The sequence below is a fragment of the Artemia franciscana genome, chromosome 2 (assembly GCF_032884065.1).
Source record: "Artemia franciscana chromosome 2, ASM3288406v1, whole genome shotgun sequence".
NCBI lineage: Eukaryota > Metazoa > Arthropoda > Branchiopoda > Anostraca > Artemiidae > Artemia > Artemia franciscana.
Genome location: NC_088864.1, coordinates 55,713,034 through 55,740,030, shown reverse-complemented (window position 1 = coordinate 55,740,030; position 26,997 = coordinate 55,713,034). Strand labels below are relative to the sequence as shown.

The 26,997-nt window shown below is 35.3% G+C and overlaps 1 protein-coding gene across 1 annotated transcript in view; it reads left to right on the top strand.

Moving 5' to 3' along the window:
* The window catches only part of LOC136043797 (uncharacterized), a 57,916-nt gene extending 35,315 nt beyond the window's left edge, over positions 1-22,601 (top strand). The window contains exon 3 of the mRNA XM_065728715.1: positions 15,884-22,601. Within this exon, the coding sequence (XP_065584787.1) occupies positions 15,884-22,549 (6,666 nt within the window). The 3' untranslated portion in view covers positions 22,550-22,601. The remainder of the gene's footprint in view (positions 1-15,883) is intronic.
* Positions 22,602-26,997: the final 4,396 nt, after the last annotated feature.

Below are 26,997 nucleotides of genomic sequence, written 5' to 3'. Positions count from 1 at the left end.
GCCGGGGGATCAATTTGATCAATTCGATCAAAAAATGATATAGCGTTGGCAATTGCGTCGTCCGAAATAGCCGCAACATTGCTGCCTGGTGGAAGAACTGCTCATTCCGCTTTGAAATTGCCTCTGAATTTGCATTCTACAGAAACTCCCACGTGCAATATTTCCAAATCATCTGGGATGGGTAAAGTATTGCAGCAATGCAAACTTATTATTTGAGATGAGTGCACAATGGCACACAAAAAATTGCTCGAGGCTCTGGATCAATGCTTCAAAGATTTGCGAGGGAAGTCGAAACCATTTGGCAACACATTAATTTTGCTTGCGGGAGATTTCAGGCAAACATTACCTATAATACCTAGATCAACTCCTGCAGACGAAATGAATGCTTGCCTGAAAAATTCTAATTTATGGGCACATGTAAAAACATTAAAATTAACTACAAATATGCGTGTCCGATTGCAAAACGATGACTCTGGTCAAACATTTTCAGATCAATTTCTGGCAATTGGAAACGGAAAGCTCCCAGTAGACTCAATTTCAGGACGTATATAACTACCTGCTGATTTCTGTAATTTAGTGACGTCCAAAAATGAATTGATTGAAAATGTATTTCCGAATATTCTAAACAATTATAAAAATAATAAATGGCTAATTGAAAGAGCGATTCTTCCACCCAAAAATATAGACGTCCACGAAATCAACAATATTGTTTTGACCAAGATTCGAGACCAGGCAGTCCTTTACAAGTCAGTCGACACTGTTTTGGAACCAAATGAAGCGGTTAATTATCCATCTGAATTTTTTAAATTCCGTGGATCTTTCAGGGTTTCCACCACACGTGCTAAAACTAAAAATAGGCGTACCAATAATACTTTTAAGAAATATCAAGCCACCAAAGCTTTGCAATGGCACGCGACTTGCCGTAAAAAAAAAACAATGGAAAACCTAATAGAGGCCACAATCTTGACAGGGCCTTTTGAGGGTGAGGCTGTTCTTATTCCTCGCATTCCCATGATTCCAACGGATCTGCCTTTTCAATTTAAAAGATTGCAATTCCCAATTCGATTAGCATTTGCAATCACCATTAACAAAGCTCAATTTCAATCATTAGAAAAATGTGGTATAGATCTTAATACTGATTGTTTTTCCCATGGACAATTGTACGTTGCATGTTCGAGGGTCGGTAAACCTGACAATCTATTTATATGCAGCGACAATTGGACAGCGAAGAATGTTGTATATTCGCAAGTTTTACGCAGTTAATTTGTATTGTATCTATCTATCTATCTATCTATATAAAAACGAGTTGTGTGTATGCATGTTTGTTTTGACGTCATTATTAGTACATAAGGCCTTGTATGTGCACAGACAATGGGAAAGCCAAGAATGTTGTATATTCGCAAGTTTTACGTAGTTTGAAACACATATATAAATCTATCTATATTCACAGGTGGGACACAGGGACACAACTACAATGGCGCGTAACTAATATGGCGCGTAACGACTTAAACTAAAATAAAAGACAAAAAGAAAAAAACTAAAGAAAAAGAAAAATGAAAAAGAAAAAAAAGAAAAATATCAAAAAAAGTAAGAAAAAACTGAAAAAAGGAAAAGTTAAAAAAATGAAAAAGTAAAAGCAAAAAAATAAAAAATAAATAAAAAAAGAACAACTAAAATAAAAGACAAAAAGAAAAACTAGAGAAAAAGAAAAAAAGAAAGGCTGCAAGTGGATGCAAGTGGTAATCTAATAAATTCATGTTAGACACTTCAGTAGTTTGACTACTAATTAATAGATGAGAATCTGTTCACCCAAGGTAGCACACATAAAGTAAATCTTTTCTTTAAAAGGGGAAAATTGTTTTTGCTTTTTATGACTAGTTTTATGCTTCGGACACAGGATGATCCAGTTAGAAATTAATTGTTTTGCCGAGTCCTCGGCGGCAAGAATCATCGGTGACTTTCCTAAGACATGCACGATGTGTCCATATAAGTTTGTACTAGAAACTGTATGGTGATTCACGTATATTTATTCTCTTATTTCGTTTCTTGCGCTTTTTTTTCATTGCTTTGCGTTGTTTTTCAAATGTTTTACGCGTAAACTGATTTTGTTGTACTAGCATTTTTTTTTCATCTACATCACAATTGTCTTCACTTAGCATTTGTTCCTCTTGCTGTAGTTCTGTATTTCTTGGTTCAGCAAAAAAAAAGCTGTGATAAACTAGAGTAAGTTAGGCGTGCATTTATGTGATGATTCTTGGTCATACATCTTAGTCTTGAGCTCCTTGAATTTGAGAAACTAATGTCGTATATTTCAGCTTTTGTTGTGATTATGCGCTTTTCAGTAATAATTCCTAAAGTTTTTCGTTTGATGAAGTCGTCAAAGCTTAGCTGTTTCAAAGTTTGTACTAAATACCATATGGTTGAAAAAGATTTATTGCTTGTTCTACAGTCACAAGAGTTATGGCTAGAATCAACACTGGGTGCATTATTTTGATCTTCACTGACAACTATTAGACCTTGATGTTGTATATCGTCATGTAGTGAAGACGCTGTGTTGTCTAATTCACCTTTAGTCTATCATATCAAAAGTGAAAACAGCAGACATGGATATAAATACATAAATAAAAGCTAAATTGAGTTGAAATTAAAATGAATCATCAAGTCAGACTTAACGAACAAAAACTTCTAAAAGAACAGTAAAAGTTCGAATGGACACTGCGCCATTTTCTTTTTAATGAAAGCCAACTTTGTAAAAAAAAAAAAAAAAAAAAAAAATCTTGTGTAATTATAACACTGAAAAAAAAATCATAAAATAATATCTTGAATTACCCAGACTTCTAGGAATTAAAATTCTTGCACACTAAACATTGAGTTCATTTTCATTATTATTTCTAGTCATCCTAATATAAACCTTACTTTTATCTTATTTTTAATCGTTGCAAATCTTCTTCGGCCTTAAAAAGCCTCACGTTTCAGAATAGATGTTAAAAAAATAGCCTCACTATACAAAATACATTTAATTTTCAATCAAACATAAATGACATTATGTCATTTAGATGGCTTAGGGACGGGTGGGGGGGATCCCTACTCATTTTTTTAGTCATTTCCCTTGCTGATCCTCCTTTTTTATCGGTATCTTAATCTTTTGTTGTTCTTTGAAAATCGAGTATATATAAGAAAAAATAGAAGAAAAGAAGAACAATCTGAAGAAAATTGGGAACAATTTCCCCAATTTTAAATTGGGAAAATACCAATGTTCCACTTTATGTATTGACATTGTCCCAGTTATTATCATCTATTAAAGTGCCTTTCCACTTATTGCAAACATCTGTATGTACAACTTCAACTCGGATAGATATCAACTCGTATTATCAGCAAATAGTGTTGTGTCTCAAGTCTGCCACTTAAAAAAGCTGTCCCCTCTGAGCACGTACGAACGGGTACTCACAATCCCTTTTGGAACGTTGATCTTAAAGTGAAGATGGCTAAACAAAAAGCTAAGTTCTGGCTCCGTATATGGATAGCCTGTGATCGTCCTCCTTCTGGTTCAGTACATCAAATAAAATAGAAAACCGAACGAGAGTACAAGTATTTCCTGCGTAGAGCGAGACTGAACGCCTAATTCGTCTCTTCGACTATGTGACTTTGTTTCTCATTATAAAATATTTTGCTTTCATTTAATGTTAATCTCCAAAATCATTTTACAAAGCTTGTCAACTCAATCCTCCCAATTCGTATCAACCAATCTCAAGTGTTGTCGGTGGAATCATGTGTTATTCTCCGAGCTCTTAAGCAAGTGAATAAGTCTGAGTCTCTCGATAGTGATGGTCTTTGCTTCAAGTTTTTGCTTATGATTGTCCTGAACTGCTGAAGCATTTGCAGTTATTGTTTCAGATGTGTTTGGCACAGTCCGTTGTGCCAGATAGTCTTTTGTCTGGTTGTATATCTCCCATAGTTAAGAGGGGTAAGGACCCCAGTACTTGCTCTAATTACCGTCCTATCACTGTCTTGTTAGTAAACTATTTGAATATTTACTGCTACGGGCCATTAACTCCGAGTGCAATTTTACGCCCTTCCAGCTTGGTTTTAGAAAAGGTATGGGTGGCGTTCAAGCTCACCATATTGTGGGTCGGCTAATGAAACAAGCCGTTTTTCAAAAAAGTCCCCTGTATTGTCTGACTGCTGACATATCTAGTGCTTTCGACAATGTAATTCATTCAAATACTTTGCTTTCTTTAGCAGCCTCAGGTGTTAACCTTTCTATTGTTTGCGTGCTTAAGTATTGGTATGCTAATTTTCCACTTAGGGTGAAGTGGAATGGTACTGTAGGGGAGTATATTCCTGTCAAAAAAGGTGTTAGGCAAGGTGGCGTGTTATCCCCGAGCATATTTAAATGTGTTTTAGCTTCGTGTCTCTAACATTTTCAGCCATCATTTTTTTGCAATGATAATTAGGCATTAGTCACATTGCATATGCTGATGATGTTCTGCTTCTTAGCCGGACAAAACATAGTCTGATTACCAAATTTGACCGGCATTCAGCCGCACTATCAACAGTAGGCCTTTCAGTTAATGACTCCAAATGTGAGTTTTTGTGTTTTTGGAGTCCTCCACCAGCATCACCTCTTTGCTTGGGTTCTTCAACTATACCATGTTCAGCAAGTATTAAAACAGCAGTGGATGTGCTGTAGTTGGTGCAACTGTGCAAGTGGTAATCTAATAAATTCATGTTAGACACTTCAGTAGTTTGACCACTAATTAATAGATGAAAATCTGTTCAGCCAAGGTAGCACACACATAAAGTAAATCTTTTCTTTAAAAGTGGAAAAAATTGTTTTTGCTTTTTATGACTGGTTTGATGCTTCGGACATAGGATATGATCCATTTAGAGATTAATTGCTTTGCTGAGTCCTCGGTCGCAAGAATCATCAGTGACTTTCCTAAGACATGCACGATCTGTCCATATAACTTTGTACTAGAAACTGTATGGTGATTCACGTATATTTATTCTCTTATTTCGTTTCTTGCGTTGTTTTTCAATTGCTTTGCGAAGTTTTTCAAATGTTTTACGCGTAGACTTATTTTGCTCTGTATTTCTGTATCTGTGTAGTTCTGTATTTCTTGGTTCAGCAATTAAAAGCTGTGCTAAACTAGAGATAATTAGGCTTGCATTAATGTGACGATTCTTGGTAATACTTCTTAGTATTGAGCTCAACGAATTTGAGAATTTAATGTCGTATATTTCAGCTTTTGTTGTGCTTATGCTCTTTTTAATAATAATTCCTATATTTTTTCGTTTGATGAAGTCTTCAATGCTTAGCTGCTTCAACGTTTGTACTAAATTCCATATGTGTGAAACAGATTTATTGCTTATTTTAAAGTCACGAGAATTATGTCGAGAATCAACACAGGGTGCATTATTTTGATCTTTACTGACAACTATTAGACCTTGATGTTGCGTATCGTCATGTAGCGAAGACGCTGTGTTGTCTAATTTACTTTTAGTCAACTTTACTTTGACATAGGTTACACATTCTTCCGATTCCACTGTTACATAAAGAGGCTTTCCTCCATTTAGAAATATGTTTATAAATTCGTCATTTAGGTTTTCTAATGGCTCTTGGGTGCTGTTGTCAAGCTTCCATATCGACCGTCCTGCTTCTATGGAAATCAATAATTTAATGCAACATTCCTCTGTAATTCCATTCTCTTTTAGCGTACCTCCTTTTAATGGTGTATCTTCAAATAGCAAACTAAAACCTTCCTTCGAAATTCGCAAATATTTTGATATGGCAGATACTAGACGTTCTATAGTGTCTGTATTACATACTTTTGCTTCCAACTCATTTCCAATTATTGGACAGATACGAATTCTGTAATCGTAAGGCGATACGATGATCTGACATCCCTCTTTTATCATATTTTCGCTTTCCCCGAGTTGTCTATTTGAGCTGTCTAACAAACAAAAGTTTTTCCTGGGAATTTTGGCACATTTTGATATAGCACTTTCTAAATGTGCTACGATGCTTGTTTTGCAGACTTTGGCTTTCAGCTCATTTTGAGTTACTGGGGAGATCACAATTGGAGAAAAACAAGGCAATACAATATCATATCCCAAAAATTTGAATGTGTTATTTGATATTTTATTCATGTTTCATTTTTCATTGGCTCTTTACGAATATCAACATTCAACTATTTACAGTTCTTCATAATCTTAATAAAATGAGTATTAAAGCTACAAATATAGATGAACTTTATATTCTTAATTAGCCAATGACAAATTGCAATACTTATGCGATTTCAATTTGTCCCAGAAAAATGAAAATCTGATAAATAGTTCCTTTCAAAGTAACTATGTTGTAAATAGACAATAATTTTAATATGCCACTATTTTCATTCAGCTTCGTAATCAGGCTGATAATTATATGATGCAATAATAAATAATTGTAACTGGATTTATTAACAAAAGGAAATATATGGATCCATTGCAACGCCAAGAGGTGATAGCCAATGACTGATCCAAAGAGCCCTTCTTACAATATGCATATATTTATGAGGGATATATATTTTGCCTGCGGAAAAATACTCGCTCTCTTGCTTATAATACTAACCACTCATCGCCAGGTATAGTGCCAGAACCAACAACATTTCGACCACTCCAAGAGGTCACTTTGTTGAGTCAAGGACAGTTTCATCCATACGTTTGAGCAAAAAATTTCCTATTTGGAAATTAGGTACACACTCACACAGAAAGATTCACTGATCTCCTCTCTATCAGTTCGTTTGCAGTTTTAAATCCATTTGCATTAGTATTGTACATTAGTCCATTTGCATTAGTATTGTACATTAGTCCATTTGCATGACAAGTACCCAGAACGGATAGGCTGGGTATAAAAGACTAGAGCTCTTTTGGTGTGAAATGATCGCGAATCTTCACTCGTCTTTGCAAAAAGTCCCTATCTCCTTCCCCATCATCGTTGTTTTGACCCTATCTCGAGTTTCTCTAATCGATATAGTGACTGTTTATGTGTTTCTGGGTGATTTCGAGCAGTGGGGCCCTTCAATCAGATTATTGCCTTGTAAGTAACTCATGTCTGCACTCTCTTTTAGATCTATCTATATCGCCCCCCAAGCCCCCCCGCGCGCGTAAGTCGTTACGCGCCATAGTTACGCGCCACTGTAGTTGTGTCCCTGTCTCCCACCTGTGAATATAGATATATATATATATATATATATATATATACTAGCTGTTGGGGTGGCGCTTCGCGCCACCCCAACACCTAGTTGGTGGGGGCGCTTCGCGCCCCCCCCCCCCAAGCCCCCCCGCGCGCGTAAGTCGTTACGCGCCATTGTAGTTGTGTCCCTATGTCCCACCTGTGAATATATATATATATATATATATATATATATATATATATATATATATATATATATATGTGTTTTTAACTACGTAAAACTTGCGAATATACAACATTCTTTGCTGTCCCATCGTCTGTGCATATAAATAGATTGTCAGATTTACCGACTCTTGAACATGCAACGCATAATGGTCCATGGGAAAACAATCCGTATTAAGATCTATACCTCATGATTCTATTGATTGCCCTTGAGCTTTGTTGATGGTGATTGCTAATCGACCATTTCCTTTGTTGCCGTCGTCATTTATATATCCCCCTGTGCCCCCCGGCGTCCCCGTTGTAGTTGTGTCCCTGTGTCCGGGCCGCCATTTATATTCCCTGTGTCCCCGTCGTCATTTGTGTCCCGGTGTCCCAGTCTGTGATTTCTATTTGAGTGTCCCGGGCGTCATTTATATTCGTCAGGATATTGTAGGGCATCGTTGCATCGATGAGTTTAAGCAATTCTTGTCAACCGATTGTTTCGCCTATAAAGAATATTATCTCGAGGTAAGAACTGATCACCGACCACAACGATTGCCACTTTGTTGATAGTTGCGTATCAGGAGGCATCAATTCGATTGCTGTTTTTAAGCAGAAGCACTAAATTATTATTTTTGTGGAAAAGATGATATATATAAATATATATATATATATTTTCTTTTTAGTTTTTTTGTAGTTTTTACCTTTTTTAGTTTTTTTCTTCTTTTGTATTAATGCTAAAGCCAAGGTTCAAACCTGGAGCCTCTCGGACCTAGAACCTGAAACATAACGCTTTACCAACTCAGCTACTCCGGCGTGAATACATTCGTTTTGAGCAGCTTCCTCGGGTGTTGCCATTGTTGTCCTGGTCGTCATTTATATTGCCTGTGTCCAGGTCGTCATTTGTGTCCCGGTATCCCAGTCTGTAATTTCTCCTTGAGTGTCCCGGTCGTTATTTATATTCCCTCTGTCCCGGTCGTCATTTGTGTCCCGGTCTGTAATTTCTCTTTGAGTGTTTTTTCTTTTTAGTATTTTTTAGTTTTTTACATTTTTTCTTTTTTCAGTTTTCTTTTTCTTCTTTATTTTTCAGCTTCACTATGAAATACATATCGCCGAACCTTTGTTTTTTTAACTAGAATCTGGTAGGCATTGATGACCTAATCCAAGTCAAGATCCCAAACCCAATCATCATCGCTATCATTTTCAGTTTTGATATGTTTTGACTCTCGCTGTCCAGGTGAATCTTCATCTAACTGCGCGGTTTTGCGTTCTTTAGCCTCAAGCCTGTTTCCTTGCTGTTCTTTTGATTCCTCGGCACGCTTTCTTTTCTGACTTTCTCTATCAGCAGCAAGTTTTTTGGCATAGACTCTTTGAGCATCTTCATCGGCTTTTGCCATTGTAAGTTCATCAGTCATTTTAAACTTAAACATTAATAGATTTCTACGTGAACATATATGTCTTAAATATCTTTAATGACGTCACCGTCATAGCAAAAATTACGACAACTAACTTCATGACGCCAGTCGACACAGAAACATGACGTCAGCTGATCCACAGACAGACAACTTATTTTTATATATATAGATAGCTATGATTCTAAAATTGTCAGTTAATTTTCTATTTTGAAATGAAAACTAAAAATTATTGCTCAGACAACATAAATATTTTTGATATTTACATAATAGCTTTAGTGGTTCTGGACTGAAAACTAAATATGCTAATCAAATTGGGAATTGCAATCTTTTAGGTTGAAAAGGCAGATCCATTGGAATCATGAGAATGCGTGGAATAAGAAAAGCCTCACCCTCAAAAGGCCCTGTCAAGATTGTTGCCTCTATTACGTTATAACAGACATAACACGTCATTTGTGTCCCGGTGTCTGAATATGCAACGAAAGCATATTAAAAAATATGTCTTTGTAAGGTGATAGAGCAGAAGAGTTTTCAGATTTGTAATCAGCATGGAAACTGTCTTATGGGAAGTTGGTAGGTCAAAGGAAGATTAATATTAAGTGATTCATTTTTCCTACACAGTCGTTTCAAGCAAAATTTATATTCATAACACATTTTTTGCTTTGATCACTAGTCGAGTGATTATCACGCTAAAATTAAAATCCTTTGTCCGTAAAGACGAAGTTTGAGTTCTGGTGCGACTGGTTATTTGGCTTAGGACGGGGGTCAGTGGCGTGACTCCGTAAGCTCAGCCAGAGTCTACACAGCTCTAAATGGTTACTTGGAGAAATCTGGGAAAGGTAAACCTTTTGGCTGATCCCCTCCCCTATTTCACTACCTAGTTGAGGGGCCAGACAACGGATATAATCATTACCGGTAGGCACTGGAAAGTCCAGTATCGTATTCTTTATCTTTACCTTATTATTAAATAAAAAAACAGGTTTTTGTAACGGTAAGTAAGGAGCGACATTAAAACTTAAAACGAACAGAAATTACTCCGTACATGTAACGGACTTTTCCTCCTCAATGCCCCGCTCTTTACACTAAAGTTTGACCCTTCTCTTAACTCTACTTTTTAAAACAGTAAGAAACCTTAGCGTAAAGAGCGGGGCGTTGAGGAGGAAAAGTCCCTTTCATATACGGAACAATTTCTGTTCGTTTTAAGTTTTAATGTCGCTCCTTACTTACCGTTACAAAAACTTGTTTTTTTTTATTTAATTTCTGGACGTTTTTGAATTAATGCATGTTTTGATCTTGGCTCTCCGCACATAAACAATTAAAACGAAATTTGCATATTAATTGATTGCAATTAATCGGAAGATTTTGAGAAAAAAGAAGCGAAGGAGGAGGCCTAGTTGCCCTCCAAGTTTTTGATTACTTAAAAAAGCAACTAGAACTTATAATTTTTTACAAACGTTTTCATTGGTAAAAAATATACGTAACTTACGAATTAACTTACGTAACGAACTTCTATATTCGTATGTTTTTATTGCGTATATGAGGAGGTTCAACCTTCGTCAATACCTTGCTCTTTACACTAAAGCTTAGATTGTGTCCCAATTCCTTAAGAATGACCTCTGAATCACAAAGGCCGTAGAATAAATAGTTGAAATTACTAAAAATACTTTAGCAGAAAGAGTGAGGTATAACGAGGAGGTAAACCCCTCATATGCGTAATAATTTTGTTCGTTTTAATTTTTAATGCTGCTCCTTACTTTCAGTAGAAAAAATTTTTCATATTTATTTTTTCATTGTTTTTTCAAATAATGCTAGAAAATTCTGCGCCCCTTCATTGAAATTTTCTTTTACCATGAGAAGTCTCTCCATGAAAATATCCTCCCACTTAACTCCCCCACCAAATCTCCCCCCTAAACCAAAAAATCTCCCTGAAAACGTCTGTACACTTCTCAGTTACCATTACTATATGTAAACACAGGTCAAAGTTTTCAACTTGCAGCCCCTCCCACGGGGACTACGGGGGAGTAAGTCCTCCCTAAAGACATAGTTATTAGGTTTTTCGACTATGGTGAATAAAATGGCTATCTCAGAATTTTGATCTGGTGACTTTGGTGAGAAAATGAGCGTGGGAGGGGGCCCAGGTGCCCTCCAATTTTTTGGTCACTTAAAAAGGGCTCTAGAGCTTTTAATTTCCGTTAGAATGAGACCTCTCGCAAGATTCTAGGACCACTCAGTCGATACAATCACCCCTGGAAAAAAAAACAACAAAAAAACAAAAAAACAAGAAAACAAATAAACACGCATCCGTGTTCTGTCTTCTGGCAAAAAATGCGAAATTCCACATTTTTGCAGATAGGAGCTTGAAACTTCTAAAATAAGGTTCTCTGACACGCTGAATCTGATGGTGTGATTTTCGTTAAGATTGTTTGACTTTTAGGGGATGTTTCCCCCTATTTTCTAAAATGAAGCAAATTTTCTCAGGCTCGTAACTTTTGATGGTTATAACTGATCTTGATGAAATTTGTATATTTAAAATCAGCATTAAATTCAATTCTTTTGATGTAACTATTGGTATCAAAATTCCATTTTTTAGAGTTTTGGTTACTATTGAGCTGGGTCGCTCCTTACTACAGTTCGTTACCACGAACTATTTGATCATTAGTTCTGAATATCTGTAGGGCAAGTACTGCTAGGTTTTCCTGCTTGATTTTTCACCGAAAAAGTGGCAAAATCTGGTCTTTATTACTTGAACTGACCATATATCTGAGAATTCGGTGCTAGAATTTAGCCCATTTTTACTCTAATCTAGAGTTTGTACAAATTCCGCCAGTTGAAATTTTCTTATAAGAAATTGCTACGCGACACAATGTTGGTTATGCTACTTTTGGCTTAAGAATAAAGTAAGTAAGAAAAAAACTAAATATTCCATTTTTTCATAATTTTTTCATAAGATTTAGGATGCAGAAGATTTATTTAAAATTTGAACTTACAGAAAAATTTGTTTAAATTTTCTTAATATTACTGTATTACAAATTATTGTTGTCTTAGGCATTGACTGATCTAGCATCAATTAATCTAGATCTTTAAGTTCTAAGCTTTGAAATATTGTCAAGGATAATATCCCCCCCCCCATCTCATGGATTTTTATTTCCTCATTTTTTTATTATTAGCGATTGTATTTTTTCTTGAGCTCGTTGTAATTCTTTTCACTCTAACTTACTCTTGGTTGTCACCCCTCCAGATCGTGGTCTTCTATTCTCTCCCTTCCCCCATCTTCCCTCCCTTTTATCAGCTCATAGCATTTTAGAATTCAAAATTGTTCTTTGCATTACACAGATTGAAGGTACTAGGTAACTTATCGGAAAATGTTACAAAGTGTACGCATAGCACGGATATTAAAGCTGGAGTCAGGATTCAAACGTTTAGACTCTTAAGTCAATAATCGGGGGGGGATAGGTCTTTGTACTACATCAATATTTGTTACAATTTCTTCCTCACAAGTGAAACTTATATAGATGTTATTACGTAGCCTCAAGTGTTCAACTGCAGAATCTGAATATTAAACATGTTTTTAAAAACTTCTCACACTTTTTTGCAAATATACTTTTTAATTACCGCCTTGCTGTGGTTAAAGCCAAGTTTTCACTGATTAAGGCGTGACTCGATGAATGAAAATTTTCTCTTTAGTTGTATGTTCTCCACGGCCGTCACCAGGTCAAAAATAAAATTGCTAGGGGATGACAACCCTACTGTTATAAAAGATGATCAAGGCAAAGATTATTGTTAGAGATTGTTTGAAGACAAAGACGGTTGGCTTTGTCTCTCAAAGATATTAAATAAAAAAAAAACAAGTTTTTTCAACTGAAAGTAAGGAGCGACATTAAAACTTAAAACGAACAGAAATTACTTCGTATATGAAAGGGACTGCTTCCTTATCAATGCCCCGCTCTTTGCGCTAAAGTTTTACTCTTTCTCCCAACTCTTCTTTTTAAAACAGTAAAAAACTTTAGCGTAATGAGCGAGCGTTGATGAGGAAGCAGCCCCTTTCATATACGAAGTAATTTCTGTTTGTTTTAAGTTTTAATGTCGCTCCTTAGTTTTAATGTCGCTCCGGTTGAAAAAACTTGTTTGTTTTATTTAATTTCTGGCCGTTTTTGAATCAATGCATGTTTTGACTTTGGCTCTCCGCAGAGGAATAATTAAAACGAAATTTGCATTTTTTTTTTTTTTTTTTTTGCTAAATGGCTTTCTTATAATTTTGATCGAATGATTTTGAGAAAAAAAGAGCGGGGGAGGAAGCCTAGTTGCCCTCAAATTTTTTGGTTAATTAAAAAGGCAACTAGAACTTTTAATTTTTTACGAATCTTTTAGTTAGTAAAAGATATACGCAAATTATAAATTAGCTTACGTAAAGAAATTTTTATTCTCATGTTTTTATTACACATATGAGAGGGTTTGCCCCCTCGTCAGTACCTCTCTCTTTACACTAAATATTGAATTTTGTCCTAATTCATTAAGAATGACAAATTCATCGATGGAAAGTTCCCCCAGCATATCCCCCTCTTCTCAACCCCTCCCCCAACCAAAAAATACTCCTGAAAGCGTCTGTACACCTCCCAATAACCATTATTATATGTAAGCACTGGTCAAAGTTTGTAACTTGTAGCCCCTCCCACGGGGACTGTGGAGGAGTAAGTCGTCCCCAAAGACATAGTTATAAGGCTTTTCGACTATGCTGAATAAAATGCCTATCTCAGAATTTTGATCCATTGACTTTGGGAAAATAATTAGCGTGGGAGGGGGCCTAGGTGCCCTAAAATTTTTATGGTCACTTAAAAAGCGCACTTGAACTTTTCATTTCTGTTAGAATGAGCCCTCTCGCAACATTCTGGGACAACTGGGTCGATACGATCACCCCTGGGGAAAATAAAAAAAAAAACAAACAAACAAATAAACACGCATCCGTGATCTGCCTTCTGGCAAAATATACAAAATTCCACATTTTTGTAGATAGGAGCTTGAAACTTCTACAGTAGGGTTCTCTGATACGCTGAATCTGATGGTGGAATTTTCGTTAAGATTCAATAGCTTTTAGGGGATGTTTTCCCCTATTTTCTATAATAATGCAAATTTTCTCATTCTCGTAACTTTTGATTCGTAAGACTAAACTTGATGAAACGTATATATTCATAATCAGCATTAAAATGCGATTCTTTTTATGTAGCTATTGGTATCAAAATTCCATTTTTTAGAGTTTTGGGTTCTATTTAGCCGGGTCGATCCTTACTACAGTTCGTTAGCACGAACTGTTTGATAAATTTTTCGTCTAACTATTCGTGTTTATGCATATTTTGGCGTAAATCTTTCTTTTTTCCAAAGAGACTCCTTAGGATAGGTCTATATATTAAAAAAGACATTTCACCTTCTCAATTTAAGGGTAGCAAGATGTCATTATTTGCATTTATACGTATGAACCTAAAAAAGAAAAAAAATAATAAGATAAACTTAAAAGACTCTCTCTCTCTCTCTCTCTCTCTTTCTCTCTCTCTCTCTCTCTCTCTCCCCTCTCTCTCTCTCTAATTAAATGTATGGAATTCTGATTGATATTATTTATTCTTTTACTATTTTTCTAAGGATAACGTTTACTTTTAAGAAATAAATGGTTTGTGTATACACATAAAAATCCAAAATACGTTAAATACTTAAACGCAAGTGAAGAGAAAGCAACTTAAAAAAAATAAATTCAAGCCAATGTGAAGGAAAAGATGGTCTGATCCTATGACCCCCTACCCTTCAAATTAGCTTAAAAACAAGATTTAGCATTCAATATTTAATACATAATAAGTATAACATAGATGAATATTCTTGAAGTACCAAAGGCAGTGAAAATTAACTCTGATTAGAGCTACTACCCGGTGAAAAAAAAATCACTAGATTTAAACGATTTTTTTCAATAATCTAGTAAATTATTTGCTGATTTATTGACTTTTTATTTTTAGGCAGTACTGTATAAAAAAAATCACTAGAAATAGTGATAAATTGCGAGGACTGGCAACCCTGACTCTGACCATTTTAACGGGTAAAGTGGAAAGTTACACAGCCATGAAATTAGTGTATCATAAATTTGCACGTCATGAATGTATGATCATAAATTAGTTTATCATCATAAATATATCATATATTATAAAAAATCGTGAATTCTATTTTTGGTGAAGAAAACCCCCATAGCAGCAGATACCAAAAAAAAAAAATAATAATCGTGGATCACAAAAAAAAAAATCAGATAACAAGGGACACACTGCACCAAACAGTTTAAGTAGGTGCAGCTTTCTTTTGTACGTGCAGTAGTCTTTCGAAGTCAAAGAAATGTCAACGTTTAAATTTTAAGGACAAAAAGTGCTGTGAAGTGTGACTGATTATCATTATCTATTCATTCTCACGATTCAACCAGGCAATGGTGACAAAAATATAGTACTACCCTAAAACTCAAAACAGAAGAAAAATCTTAGAAAATCGTGATTTTCATGTATGTAAAGACCTGAAACTAGCTCAGGTAGAGGTTTTAGGGGGGGCAACAGACGGGACATTAGTCCCTGGCGTAGAAATGTTAGGGGCGGAAGATTTCAAATAAATAATGTATTGGTTATAGTCATTTTGTAATTTTTTTAATTTTACAGGTGCAGTTAATAAATAAAAATAATTACTAAATTATTAATTAATTAATTAATTAAATAAAAAAAATATTAAAATATACAATTTAAATAAGTAATAAGAAATAATCAAAAATAAATTATTAACTAATTAATAAATCTAAAATAATTTCGTTAATAAATGAACATTTTGTTAAAATTTGGCTTAAGAGTTTTGAGGGAGACAGGCAGGGGAGGGTGCTAATTAAGATTTTCCCCCGGGCACAAGAGAGGCCAGAACCACCACTGTGTCAGGGAAACAAAAAAAAATGTGTTTAATTTAATGTCCTTCGTACTTTAAGGTTGCAATAATCTAATGTATAGGCGTTTGCGATCCAAAAAATTCAACGAGGGAATTAATCTAATTAGTGTCAAAGAGGCTAAACTAACGGTGTTAATTTTTCTTTTAGCAACAAGCCACATACGAATTTGGATACAACGTTGACGACCCAAGGGAGTTGAGTAGCCACGCTCATCACGAAACATCAGAAGATGGCAAAACTAAGGGTGAATACCAGGTGACGTTGCCAGATGGAAGAATTCAAGTAGTTAACTACATAGCCGATGATCTTGGCTACAGAGCCAATATAACATACATCGATCCTGTGACTGGTCATATTGAAGTTATAAATCATGGTGAAAGAGCAGAAAATAATAGACCACCCCTTAGAGAATTAGAAGAACAAATCAAAATAGTTGCAAAAAATAAAAGACGAAAACCAAAGTATAGTTTCCATAACCCTGAGGGGATAACTGAGACAGACTTGGAGGGTAAATTGCCGGAGAAAGAAGCAAAATACAGAGACAAAGAAGACGAAAGGAAGGAACAGTATAAGAATAGTTTTTTAGATCAAGACCATTATGAGAGAGGGGAGAAAAAATATAGAAATATAAATTATGAAGTTATCAGCTTAAATTCAAAAAGACCGGTTCACTCACGGCCGCAAAGGATTCCGGTTAGGTTTAAGCACCCCGGTCATCAAAATTCCCCAGAGGACTTTGAAGGTTTTGAGACAGATTTACCATCTGCTGAAAAACGTCCACATATTATCCCACAGTCGGAAGTTAATGCTGACCCTGAAAATGCCTCAGATTATAAGATTAATAACTTTGAATCACAGTTTGAAAGAGAAAAATATCAATCAGAGGACATTGATGACATAATTGCTGAACTGAAACAAAAAGCTGAGAATGAAGATTTGACTTTGGATGAACACCCTCTTCAAGCAGGCAGCTTTCATCATGTGATTGACTTAAGTAGTACACCCTTTGAAAGGGGAAAATACTCTGCTTCAATTAATGGGGATACCAAAAGTGAAGTTACAACAGAGCCTTCAGATTTATTTGCTACTCCAATTTTTTATCCAGAATATAATTATGAGCCACATTACTTCGATAATAGTAAGAACAGGTTCAAAGAAGAGCAAACCTTGACACGAGAAACCCCCCTTGCAGTGCCAAACCTTGGCTATTCTAAAGCCAATGAGCCAAAGCTTGAATCTATTTCTAGCATATCTGTTTTAGATAAAACACCAGAATTTAAGCCTAGTTCCTTAATTTCCCAGTACGTTGACTATGGAAACCGGCCATTAAAAATATATTCTTCCAATACCAAAACCCGTCCAATGAAATTTAAACCCTCTTTCCAGCTGGCCCCACGTCCTGAAAAGCCTGTCGTTGAAAATGTTCACCACCAAATTTCTCACGTTGAAGAATTAAAGCCTAATGAAAGAGTTTATACTACACAAGCCCCCCCTACTTTTGCAATACTGGAGAAAAAGCCAGCATCACGACTGCCAGTTCAACTGGACAAAATTCACAAACCTACTGAAAAGACAGTATATTTTAACTATTTTAATCCGAATGATCTACTCACAACGAAAACCCCTTTGACAAAGGAGGAAGAAAAGAATGAAAATTTATCTAAATTTTACGAGCCTCTTTTCAGAGATCAAATACCTTTGTATGAATCAAGCTACAAATTACAGACTAATAACACAAAAGCTGTGCTGGAACATGTTGAGCGAGATAACGTATATCTTTATGATGGTGAGAAAAACACGAACACTTTTGATAAGCCGAATCAAAAACTACCCACGCACAAAAACAATTTTGGAGAGAGTTTACAGTTAAGTGAAACAATAAATATAAAAGACAATTCTAAAACAAACAATGCTAATATCGTTCGGTTCACTACCAAAACTCCAACCTTTAATTATGTAAATGATTACTTCATATCAACAGCTACTCAAAACCCACCAACTTTCAGTAACCCAACAGTTTCATGGAAGACATATATCAAGGAATCGGCTGGAGTAATTGGAGCAAACGATCCCTTTTCCTTGAATTCTGGTCAACCAAATTATCCCCTCAAAGGAGAAAACAATCGCTCTCCTATTGCCAATGTAGAGAATAAACCTTCACCGAAAGACGAGCTGTCTCATCACGACTCTGCCTACATATCACATCCCGATTATTCAAACGCTAAATATAATGATTCAGAAACTGAAAAATTATACTCAATGGAGCCGCAAGATATTCAGTATTACAATTTAAAGGCCGGGACAAAAAGTGTTATAACTAATTCCTTTAAGCCGTCTATACGTATTGTACCAAATGAGGAATCGCAATACCTCCAAAGTTATAAGATAGACCATGAATCGGGTTACAAAGGAAGTGTCCAATTAAATGAGCCCAATACCCATACATCAGATAGTAAAAGCTTTGAACCTAGTTTCAAGCAATCTACCGTGGCAGGATTGAAACAGACAATTATAAAACCGCAGTTATCTCCAAGCGTAAGTCATCTAGATAATGAATCTGAGAATAAGAGTGAATTAAAATCATATGCTTCACCTTATAACCCTTACTACAAAGAGCCCGGAAATAGTGTTCTAAGAACTAAGGGATCATCAACACAGGCTCAAAATATCAAAGTAGATAATACAGATGACACTAATGCGTTTCACTACATAAAAAGACCTACTGTATGGAATGCCAATAGAGTTGAGACAGCTAATGCAGAATTGTATAGAACTAAAGACACTTTTCAATTGCAGAAGAACCAAGACAAAGAGATAAATGAAATGGTTATTAAAATTGTTGAACCACCTAGAGATATCCCTTCTAACTATAATAGTCCAACTTCCCTATCCGCTGCTAAAACAGTCATAAGGCCAAGTGTAGTTTTAGATGACATACATCAAACAAGGAAAGAACAATTGTTGAATTATGACACGAAGAAAAACGACTTTCAACAAGGTCATTCGTTTGATCCGTCAAGGCCTGCTTTTAAAACTGAGAGTAATCATAATATATTTCCGCTAGCTGGAAGTCCTATACCTGAAAGAGAACTTAGTAAAGATCCTAATGAATACCATAAGGTCCTATTTGAAGCTTCAGTCAAAGAGCATTCTCTGTCACACTCTTTTTCCTCCCACGACGAAAGCACGTGGGAGCACGTGGGTCATATGCACGGTGATAGCAAGAAGCACAGTGCTTCACTGTATAATCCTTTTTATAAAGCCAATGACTATGCAGATAACATAGAAAGTCTGAATTCTAATATCCCTCATAATATATTCCCAGAAGCTGGAAGGCCCAACTCACAAGCAGAACCCATTAAAAACCCCAACGAAACCCCGCAAGTCCACTATAAATACTTCAGCCAAGAGGGTTTGTCAACATACTCTGTCTCCTCACAAGATGGAATCGGTCATATAAAGGGTAATAATAAGAATCACGAATATTCACCAATCACGGATCACGAATCAAAGAATCAAGAATATAATCCTTTTTATAAAGCCTATGATTACATAGGAAACAAAGAGGGTTTTAATTCTAGTGGTGATTTTAATAAATCACCACAAACTGGAAAGCTTGAATCTGCAAACACACCCGTTAGAAACCCTGCTGAATTTCATCATGTTCATCAGGAATATTTGAGCAAAGAGCATTCATTCCCACACGCTGTCTCCTCTCATGCTGGAATTGGTCATCTATATACAAATAGTAAGAATTACGGAAGCTCACTGAATAATCCTTTTTATAAAGCCTATAACTACGCAGACACCAAAGGATCTAATTCTAGTAGTCATAATATATTCTCCCAAGCTGGAAGTCCTGTATCTGAAAATGTGCCTGGTAAAAATCCTAGTGGGTTTCACAAGGTTCAAAGTGAGCAATTTAACAAAGAGCACTCACTTCTGCATCCTATTTCCTTACAGGACGGAACGGGTAATTCACCGTCAAAAGGGCACACCGATAACCAGAATTACAGAGGTTCGCCACATAATCCTTTTTTTAAAGCAAATGATAAAGATTACCCAGTGCAAAATTATAGAGAAACTCCTTTAGTGCCGTTTAATAAATTTCATCAGGACACAACAAACACTTTTTCACCTTATAATCCAAATTATAAAAGAGTTCCAGGCGCACTGGATCAACCTCAAAAACTTTACATTGATGATCAAAGTACTTTCTCATATATTCCCTCTATAAATTCTGGAGAAAATAAATACACTTCTATGCATGATACCAATATTAGCAACGGACAACGTGAAGGTAAGCATTCTTTAAAAACTGCAAATCTGGGTCATAGTTTCAATGAAAGCGTAGCAAGACCAGGTCAAAGCTTATATGATAACACCTTGGTAACAATGCAAAATGGAGAGCTACTGCAAACAAACTTAGAGCTGGGTGTAAACACTCATTCTGAAATCGTTGGCTCGCTTCATAATCCGCCACAAACAGCAGCTAATTTGGATAGATATTCTTTTGGAGATTACAATAAAACTAACCAAAATCCTTTTGCAAACATAAAAACGACATGGGTTCCATCCTACGTTCCTCAGCAAAGTTCTAATAATAATTCGACGGTTCGAGAAAGAAACCAATCGCATGAAAATATGGTAAGCAGTAGCAACGATACTGATTTAAGCTCTAAGGCGTCCCTTACAAGCACAGCCAACTTAAACCAGAGCGATTATTTTCAAATACATAATAATACATATCAATACCAGGGTTATCCCCCATACCCTTTATATCCTCATTTATTTAACAATTTTAACCCGTACAACGCTCTTTCTCCTTATAATCCTTATTATCGAGGGTATTTTCAAAACCTCCCAGGGCCTTATCCCTTGAATTTGCATCAAAGTCCCCTAGGCCCAGAGTTGGTTGGATCCTACAACACACCCACTACACAAAGTACATTAAAATATCAAATAGAGAACAATACCTACCAGCCCTATTCAGTTGGTGCTTCTCTACCTGTAGAAACGTCAAAACCAGCCAGTGAATTGGAATTTCCTACTCCAGAGCCATCTTCATCTGGCCTTATACATCCAAAGTATCCCCCCGATAAAAATACTGAACTTTTCGTAAACACTCCGTCTACTAGTCTCACCAATCAAAATTATGGACATAGCTCCACTCTATCCTCGAGATTTAAAACCGGCTTGAAAGAAGTGGATAGCGAAGTCAAATTTAGTAAAGATAGTTTCGGTAAAGAGGGGATTGAGTCAAGCAAGTCAGATTGGGTCAATGTTAATCTTGAGGAGTTCAACATTAGTCAGTCTGCTTTCCTTCCGATTTCGCAGCTTCCTATATCTGCTGGAATTTACTTACTTCTTCCTAATGTGAATTCAGGGTCACCATACAACCCTTTCTATTCAAAAAAAGAAGAAAAGAACTCAGAAACAAAAAACAAAAATGTAGAGGATTCACCGCATAACACATACTACCGAAATAACCGATCCAATGACACTCAGCAACTGTCATCTTCTACTGCTGAGCAGCTGGTAGGAGCTGGAACGAAATTCTCCACACTTTCTGAATCTATAGAAATTTCTCAAGATGAGTCTCATCGTCATTCTAATTCAAGTCAGTTAAAGTTAGACACAAAAGGAGACTTGATTCATTATTATTCCCCACCAAAACTAAGTGGCTTCGAAAGGGTTACTTCAACTTCATTTCCCATCACAAAGAGACCGAGTACAGCTTATTTTAGACAAGATTATGCTACTGAAGTGGTCCCATATACATCTGAAGCCACTTTGATTTCTTCAAGGTTGCCTCATATTCACAATACTAATTCTGGCCAAAAGAATAATTTAAATATTGGAGAGCTCCCAGTAGGAAAAAGCATTCCAAAAGGGAATGAAGAACAGTTAGTTACAAATATAGACAAGGAACGTATTGATAAATATTTGGAACAATACTTGATGAGAATTTTGGAAAACATAGATAAAGATAGTGAGTCAGCGGAGCTTCCCGTTTTTCAAAAAGACCAACATGACAACGCTTCTCCGTTAGGTTCAAAAGATACTCAGATCGATACAAAACTTGAAGAGGATATTAAGTCTGATGCTAATTATAAAAACGATAATCATCTTCAACTGAAAAATGGAGAAAAAGATAAAGTGAATTCACCTAATATTGATGTTAACCACTACGACTCCAGGGATTCTGAAAGAGATCAATTTAAGGAGTATACTGTTTCATTGTTACCAAACAAAGGTCTGCCTTTTGTTGTATCAAATATACCATCAGAAAGTAGTTATTCACCACAACCAGTGAAAATTCTCAACACATACAATGGAGAACAAGCCTCACCCAGCCTTGAAAATAATCTTAAGGGAACGAATCATCCCCTTTACTCATCCCTTAGACCTTCCGTCCTTAGTCGTGGGAGCTCAGGGCAACAAATCGCAGATAAAGAGGAGGAGAGAGGATATCAGAATTTTGCTAATACACAGGTGATAGAGCAAAACAACAATATTGAAAGTAAACAATCACTTTCTTTAGGTTTTAAAAACCCTTGGCAACCTATTAAGTATTCTGTCAGTTCATCAGTTGAATCTGTAACAGCAAATCCGCTGGTATCCATAAGCAGAACAAGATCAACTCCTAGGCCTGCTAGAAATTTGGATGCCTTATTAGAAAGTCTTGATCCGCATGCCAGATTGAAGTTGAAACAGAAAATATTAGACTATAAAAGAAGAAAAAGTTTGCTATCTTCTCCAGTTGAAAATGAAACTTTAGAGAAGAGTGATATAAAGAATAGAAGAGTTTAAATTTTATTTTGTAATTTATTTTTATACATAAATAATGTCGGAATTTTCATAAGTAATTGCAAAGTTTGTGAGTTTTATTAAACAAATATGCAAAAAAGGATCATTTTTATTATTATTTTATCATTGAAGTTTCTAGATTTATTCATTCGTCTTTTATTAGTCTATTTCGTTCAAAACGCCAGACAAAAGGGACTTTTTTTTGTAGCTCTTAGTTTTAGAAGCCTGGAAGGAACTAAGATATTGACCCTTTCGTTCATTACAAGCATATGAGGGAGATTGAATTTGTGGTTATTGGCTAATGTAGGATAACAATTAGTAAATTATATTAATGATACTGTACCTTGACTATTTTCTTCCTGGAATTTGTTTAACTGGCGCGTGAAACATTAAAAAAAGTAAAAGTTTATTTGGACTTAAACATAAAGTTATATTTGAATTTTATCTATCAATTTAGTAGCTGGCTTACGAATAGTAAAAGGTACCTCAATTGGGTTGAGGAGACAAGGAGGGCAATTGCCCTCCTTGCTTTTAAAAAATCCTTGCCTTTCATTTAGAAAATACCTCTTTTTGGTACTTCCATAGAAAAATATCTTTGTTTGGCCTTTTTATTTAAAAAAAAGGAAAAACAATGAGGTTCCCCCTCCGATAGATTTTGAGAATCCCCCCCTTCCTTTTTGATTTTCTTGAAGTGACTACCTGAATGTTAAGAAATAAAATATCAGATTCATAAGTTTCAAGCCAAAATTTCTGAATGTTTTTCTTTAATTTCTAACTCAAATGCTCTTTAATGAATTGAAAAATAAATTCTAAATCAGCCTAGGTGCATACCATTGAAAAATAATGACAACAAAGGGTCGTGATTGGAATCAAACTTAGCTTCATCAGCCAGATTTTTTTTTAAACTCAGTTCAGATTCGAAGCAAAACCAAACTAAATATTCGTCCACACAAAGACGTCTGTTTTCTTAGGGCGTTATAAAAACAAACTGTTAAAGTAAAGCTTAACTCTTGTCAAAACCAACCTATTAAATCCATATACACAAATTTACAACCAATAAATATATAAAGTAAATTGAAAAAGACCAAATTAAGTAGAACCTATTAAGTTTTCATATTTTTCTTTTTTAATAAATAGTAACTTGAGCTCGGCTGTTTCCTGGTGAAAAAAAAAGACCCTTAAGACCCTTAGACCCTTAAGGTCCAAATCTGTGGTGCTCACCTCCGTTTTGTGGCCCTTCAGCCAGGAAGTGCAATGGGGGACTGGGGGCCAGCCATCTTGTGCTTTCGCACACCCTTCCAGCTTACCTTCCCCAGATTTCTCAGGTACCCATTTAAAGCCGGGTCGACTCTGACTGAGCTTAAAGAGTCTCGCCACTGACCTCCATCTCCAAACCAAATAACTGGCTATGCCAGGGATAGAACCTGTTCCCCTTGGGCAAAGAATTCGCAAACCGGCGCGCCAACCACTTAGCAATGACAGCTTAAAGGGGAATGCCGATTTCTAATTTTGGTGCTCAGGAAAAGCAGCATAGGTGACAAATGAGTTACTCCATTTATACAAGGATATCAGTAACATCATTATTCTCGAAAATTGTTATGCTATAAAAATAGAATTCAATAGTACAAACGGAAGAAAACAGGGGGAATCCCTCTGCTGATGCATCCCCTCCCAAGAACAAAAATGTAACTATATAAAAATCAAACGTTTTTGTTTGCTGCTAGAAAGTATCAGTGACACTTCTACCTTTTACAAAGTAATTTCTTATTTATGGGTTCTGAAAGATCACTAGCTGCTATCCCGACCAGCTGCTGAAAGGATCAGCAGGCTGCTATCCTTAGTTTAGAATCAAATGCACATCGGAGGCGCAATTCTATTGAAAATATTCCTTATTTAGATGTTTTGAGGAGCTGACATATTTTCTAAGTCAGACTTCAAAAATTTTCATGTTCATTCTTAAACACTTGCCAAAATATCCTCTTCTGAATTATAAATTAAATATATTCTGTCAGAACTTAACTTAGCACAGGAAATTTGGTCCAAGATACACCCCGTCAAAGACAGATTCTCACGAATCTGTAATAAAATATTAAAATGATTCTATTAGTGGAGAGCTGCAGACATTTTTTTTTTTTTTTTTTTTTTTTTTTTTATAGACCGCCAGAAACTTTTGAACAAAGCTGTATCAACCCTTGCACAAGAAGCGTTCAAATTGTACGCAGTAAACTTGTAATTTTTCTTGATTTTTCTTCATTCTTTTTTCCTAGATCACTATGGTTTATGTACTAATACATTCCCTGAATAGATAAACTTATATTTAGTTTTATATTTAATTTTAATGGCAGGTGTATTGGCAAGGGGTTAACAACTTAGTGCATTCAGATTTACACAATAAGTGCCACGAATCTACGTCCGGGAGTCAGAGATTCAAGTTTTGAAGTCCCGATAATGGTGTCCTGAACCCCCCGGAGGTATTTTCTAGAGTCACGAAGTTGGTGAACACCTCACTACCATTTAGTTAGACTGAAAACACAAAGGTTATGCTTCCCCTTAGTTTAGTAATCTATGATGTTGACCAACAGTGAAGAATTATATTTTTCAAACTGGGGCTTAGAAAAAATAAAATTTCTGAAATAAATCGAATGTTTATCAGCGGAAGAAATCGGATTTATAAGCTTGAGATACTTCCAAACGAAAGCTACTATTTTATTCAGAAGGTTATTATCTTTCAACTGAAATTGGAATGGTCAGTAATGCGGAATTGCTTCAAATTATTCAGCCCTAGGGCAGTTTTTTTTATTTTGCTGAAAATTACTTATCAGAAATTTCACAAACGCTCAAAATTTGAAACAAAACAATAAAGTTTAAAAATTTGTTTATACTTTAAACAAGAATTTAAAGGATCATAGCACAAAAACAGATAGATTTCCAAACTGAGACTTTAATATTATTTTCAAAAATATTTTTTTTAAAGTAGCCCTCGAAAAATCCTGCTCAAAGAGCTACCATTAGTGACCTCTACCGGCCATTTGCTGGTCAAGCTACTTGTCGTTGGAGGCCAAAAAGTATTTGAAAAAAACAAATAGTACCTAATGTTGTCCAAAATTTCAGCATATACTATTTTAACTAAAATTAAAAAAAAAAAAAACACGATACCTGCCTACAGTTTTTTTTTTTTTTTTTTTACTATAATAACATTGACACCAAATAGCTTAATAATACCAACAGTTATTTCATATAATCTTTGTATCAGCATTTTCAGTTAACATTACTTAAGAAAACAGTGTTTTTCAAAATCCTGGAAGAGGTGGCAAAAAAAGGTCTTTTGGAGGGGAAATTCCCCCTCCACCTTGCATCCTCACCCCAATTGACATACATTCATAAGACATCTATTAAATAAATAGTTAGATATTCAAACATTATATTAGCTTCAAGCTCATATAAAACCTTCTACTTTTAAGATTTCACGGGTAAGAACTATTTTCAGGAAAAAACAGTCAAGAAGCAATATCATTAATGCAATTAACTATTTCCTATCTTCTTCATTCTAAATTGGCCAATAAACATAAATTTGACTATATGTTCAATAGATATAAATTCATTAAGGGGATTATATGCCTTTAATGAGTGACAATTTCAAAAACCTTATAATAAAGTATTAGTATTTCGCTTGTAAAATTGTTATCAGTGTTAACAAAATACAAACTCATAAAACAACTATAAAACAAATAATCCAAACCAAAACTAAGTTTAAATTCCAGCAACTTTTCACAAAACTCGTTAGAATACTTTTTTTGCTAGAAAAGAACAGCAAAGGTACAGTCAAGGCTAATAAGAAAAACACGAAAATGGTATGTTGAATTACAAAAAGCCAACTAAGCTATTAACCTTTATAACTGTAAGACTAATTTATTTGTACGGCAAATATTAGATGATATCAGAAGCATTGCCTAATTCAAACTTTTCCAAGTAACAATTTGCTGGAAGGAAATAGCTAAGGTTCACACCATTTAGGCTAATAAATAAAACATATAATAAAACTAATAAATAAAAACAACAGAGAATGTATGTATGTATGTATGTATATATTTATTTCCCATCAAAAGAAACAGATGGGGTATAAGATAAAAAAGCAAAAAACACACTACAAAAGAATACAAAAACACAAGAGAAATAGAGAACAAATGGATACCTAACTACAAAAAAACAGAACCTATTGCCTCAAAATAATTGCCCAAGGATGAGTAACAATATTAGAGTAAAAATATTAGATATCTGGCGATCTGGGCTATGATCGCTTCATTAGGGTCGATAATCCCATACCGACTTGTCACAATACGGGTACTTATCCATGGCGGAAGCCGTAAGAGGTACTTCACATATTTACAATATATAGACCGCAATTCTTTCTTATCTTCCTTTTTGAATATACTCCAAAAGGGACTTAAATA